General features: G+C 55.3%; 1 protein-coding gene across 1 annotated transcript in view; it reads left to right on the forward strand.

Annotated features, from left to right (window-relative positions):
- Window positions 1-3,967: 3,967 nt before the first annotated feature.
- The window catches only part of LOC144740328 (5'-AMP-activated protein kinase catalytic subunit alpha-2-like), a gene marked incomplete at its 3' end in the record, with an annotated part of 5,842 nt that continues 4,879 nt past the window's right edge, over window positions 3,968-4,930 (forward strand). Inside the window, 1 exon segment of the mRNA XM_078623199.1 lies at window positions 3,968-4,196. Coding sequence (XP_078479325.1) covers window positions 4,040-4,196 — 157 coding nt within the window.

Raw genomic sequence — 4,930 nt, forward strand, 5'->3', positions numbered from 1 at the left:
ACTCACTCACCCACCCACCCACTCACTCACCCACCCACTCACTCACCCACCCACTCACCCACTCACCCACCCACCCACCCACTCACCCACCCACCCACTCACTCACCCACCCACTCACCCACCCACTCACCCACCCACTCACCCACCCACTCACTTACTCACTCACCCACCCACCCACTCACCCACTCACTCAGTTACTCAGTCACTCACTCACCCACCCAGTCACCCACTCACCCATTCACTCACTCGCCCACTCACCCACTCACTCACTCACCCACTCACCCACCCACTCACTCACTCACTCACCCACTCACACCCACTGACACACAAACCCTGTCACTCACTCACCCACTCACCCACCCACCCACTCACTCACCCACCCACTCACTCACCCACTCACCCACTCACTCACACACCCACCCACTCACTCACCCACTCACCCACCTGCTCACCCACTCACCCACCCACTCACCCACTCACCCACCCACCCACTCACCCACTCACCCACCCACTCACCCACCCACTCACCCACTCACCCACCAACCCACTCACCCACTCACTCACCCACTCACTCACCCACTCACCCACCCACTCACCCACTCACCCACCCACTCACCCACCCACTCACCCACACACTCACCCCACTCACTCACCCACTCACTCACCCACTCACCCACTCACTCACCCACTCACCCACCCACCCACCCACTCACCCACCCACTCACCCACCCACTCACTCACCCACCCACCCACTCACACACCCACTCACTCACCCACACACCCACCCACTCACCCACTCACCCACCCACTCACCCACACACCCACCCACCCACACACCCACCCACTCACTCACCCACTCACCCACCCACCCACTCACCTACACACCCACTCACTCACCCACTCACACACCCACTCACCCACTCACCCACCCACCCACTCACCCACTCTCCCACCAACCCACCCACCCACTCACTCACACACCCACTCACCCACCCACTCACCCACTCACACACCCACTCACCCACTCACCCACTCACCCACTCACCCACTCACTCACCCACCCACTCACCCACTCACCCACCCACCCACTCACCCACCCACCCACTCACCCACTCACCCACCCACTCACCCACTCACACACCCACTCACCCACTCACACACCCACTCACCCACACACCCACCCACTCACCCACTCACACACCCACTCACCCACTCACCCACCCACTCACCCACCCACTCACCCACCCACTCACCCACTCACACACCCACCCACTCACCCACTCACACACCCACCCACTCACCCACTCACCCACCCACTCACCCACCCACTCACCCACCCACCAACTCACGCACTCACCCACTCACCCACCCACCCACTCACCCACCCACTCACCCACCCACCAACTCACCCACTCACCCACCCACTCACCCACTCACCCACCCACCCACTCACCCACCCACTCACCCACCCACCAACTCACCCACCCACTCGACATCAGGTGGAGTGGGGGACGATGCCAACCCCAGCTGCAAGCAATGATGAAATTCTCGCTTGCAACTTTCATCAGCTAGCTGAGACCAGGCCACTTTTGGTTGGAATGGGGTCCTGGGTGTACACCCACCACCGGAGTGGAAGAATGGCAGGCGCATCTTACAGATGACTAGTCGATGGTCAGAGGGCAGATCAGCTCCACGGTAGGTCCTGGTGTCAAGGACATGGGCTCGCATCCGCTGGTCCGTCACTATGTAGTCCAGCAGATGTTCTTGCTTGGACCCGGCATGTATCCATGATGTTGTGTGGATGCGCCGATGCCGGAAGAGCGTGTTGGTAATGGCAAGCCCATGGGCTGCACAAAAATCTAGCAGCCTTCTACCGTTATTATTGAGCTGATCTGGCCCATGCCTTCCAATCACTCCAGACCAGGTGCCAGCATCATGACCAACTCGGGCATTGAAGTCACCCAACAAGATGACTCTGTCCCGAGTGGCCACTTTAGCCAGCACCTGTGACAGGAGGTCATAGAAAGCGTCTGACTCATCGGCTTTGCCTGCATCCCTCCACGGATGTTCGTCTTCGGTGGGGGCATAAGTGACCACGACCACCACTCCTCGCCTCTGGTTGATGGGAAGGCGAGCCCAAAGTATCCTGGGGCTTACAGCTTCCCACACCTCACCGCCACGCTCCCACGCCCCCTTCATTCTTTTGTTCAGAAGAAGAGCCACACCCTGTTGTTTGGCATTCTCCTGCCCCGAGTAGAGGACTGTCCACCCCTCATGGTGGCAGGATCCAGAACCGGTCCACCGGACCTCCTGAATGCCGCAGAGATCCAGGCGGTACCGGTCCAGCTCCCGACAGAGGAGTGGCAGCCTCTCCTCCGCAGTGAGCGTTCGAACATTCCACGTGGCCATCCGCAATGGTTTTTCGTTGTTTCTGGAGGAGCCCCGAGGGTTAAAATTCAATCTCCTGGCTCCGCCAAATGGGGTTTGGCCAGGAGACGTCATAAAAGCCTGACCCCCCGGGGCCTCCGGCACAAGCTTATTAATTACAGGTTTATGTTTAATTCGTAGTTTAGTGGTGGTTAGTTGAAGGTGGAGGGGTTACCAGCCCCTCGCACCCGTCCAGAGCCCCCGTTTAGCCACTGTGGTGGCCACAGACGCCATGAGGGGAGAGGCCAATGGGCATTGGCCCTCCCCCCACAGCACTGCCCACGACAGGGTTGCCCGTCCGGCACCGCGAGGAGGTAGGAGGTTGTTTTGCCGGACAAGACGCAAATGTCGATTCAGCCCGCGTCGATTAAGGCGCGCGTCGATTCCCAAGAATCGGAATCTACGGCTGCCATCTCGGCAGTTGGTAAAAAAACACAAATCGATTCGAACGATTCCGTTGATGTCGATTCCATTTGAATCGATTCCGTCTCCTCTACCATAACTTTGTATTGACTCCCTCTCTTCGATTCCTTCGGTTTCGATTAATACTTTTCGATTCCTCCTCCACTTCTATTCACTTAGCATTGACCTCGCCTTGTCGATTCCCTTAGAATCGATTCAAATGGTTTTGAATATTTCTTATCGATTCCGTCTCCATCTCCCCTATCACTTAGTATTGACTCCCACTCTGGAGTCCTCGAATCGATTCATGTTACAGATTCCTTTTTCACGATTTTTTCAATCGATTCCCCCTATTAATTAACATTAAACCACAGCAACGCATCGATTCCGCGATTCCTTAACCGCAATCGGAATCGCCTTCACCACCACCACAACAACAATGGCGTCCTCGAATCGATCCACGTCACCGATTCCATTTCCACGATTCTTTCACTCGATTCCCCCATTCATTAACATTAAACCACGCCTACTAATCGATTCCTCGATTCCCTCAACCGCAATCGGAATCGCCTCCTTCACCATCACAACAATGGCGTCCTCGAATCGATCCACGTCACCGATTCCCTTTTCACGATTCCTTCACTCGATTCCTTCATTCATTAACATTAAACCACAGCAACGAATCGATTCCGCGATTCTCTTAACCGCAATCGGAATTGCCTCACCACCACCATCAAAACAACAATGGCGTCCTCGAATCGATCCACGTCACCGATTCTATTTCCACGATTCTTTCACTCGATTCCCCCATTCATTAACATTACCCCACACCAACGAATCGATTCCGCGATTCCAAAACGCAATCGGAATCGCCTTCTTCACCCCCGCAATGGCGTCCTCGAATCGATCCACGTCACCGATTCCCTTTCCACGATTCCTCCAATCGATTCCCCCATTCATTAACATTAAACCACGCCTACTAATCGATTCCTAGATTCCCTCAACCGCATTCGGAATCGCCTCCTTCACCACCACAACAATGGCGTCCTCGAATCGATCCACGTCACCGATTCCCTTTCCACGATTCCTCCAATCGATTCCCCCATTCATTAACATTAAACCACGCCTACTAATCGATTCCTCGATTCCCTCAACCGCAATCGGAATCGCCTTCTCCTTCACCACCATCACAACAACAGCAGCAGCAGCAATGGAGTCATCTCGGCCCCGTCATGGGGCTCCCACCGCAGCTGCTGCTGCTGCTGCTGCAGCTGCAGCCTCATCGGGAGGTGGTGAACAGCGAGTCAAGATCGGGCACTACCTGCTGGGGGACACCCTGGGCGTGGGGACGTTCGGCAAAGTGAAAGGTCAGTCGGTCACTCGGTCAGTCAGTTAGTTAGTCAGTCACTCACCCACTCACTCAGTCACTCAGTTACTCACTCAGACACTCCGTTACTCACTCAGACACCCACTCACTCACTTAGTCACTCACTCACTCAGCCACTCACGCACTCACTCAGTCACTCAGTTACTCAGTCACTCACTCAGTCACTCACTCACCCACTCAGTCACTCAGTCACCCACTCACTCACTTAGTCACTCACTCACTCAGCCACTCACGCACTCACTCACTCACCCACTCAGTCACTCAGTCACCCACTCACTCACTTAGTCACTCACTCACTCAGCCACTCACTCACGCACTCACTCAGTCACTCAGTTACTCAGTCACTCACTCACTCACTAAACTACTCACTCACCCACTCACTCAGTCACTCAGTCACTCACTCAGTCACTCACTCACTAAACTACTCACTCACCCACTCACTCAGTCACTCACCCACTCACTCAGTCACTCAGTTACTCACTCAGTCACTCACTCACTAAACTACTCACTCACCCACTCACTCAGTCACTCAGTTACTCACTCAGTCACTCACTCACTAAACTACTCACTCACCCACTCACTCAGTCACTCAGTTACTCACTCAGTCACTCAGTTACTCACTCAGTCACTCAGTTACTCACTCAGTCACCCACTCACTCACTTAGTCACTCACTCACTCAGCCACTCACGCACGCACTCACTCAGTCACTCAGT

This window comes from Lampetra planeri, unplaced genomic scaffold (genome assembly GCF_965212315.1).
Source record: "Lampetra planeri unplaced genomic scaffold, kcLamPlan1.2.h2 scaffold_2058, whole genome shotgun sequence".
Taxonomy (NCBI): domain Eukaryota; kingdom Metazoa; phylum Chordata; class Hyperoartia; order Petromyzontiformes; family Petromyzontidae; genus Lampetra; species Lampetra planeri.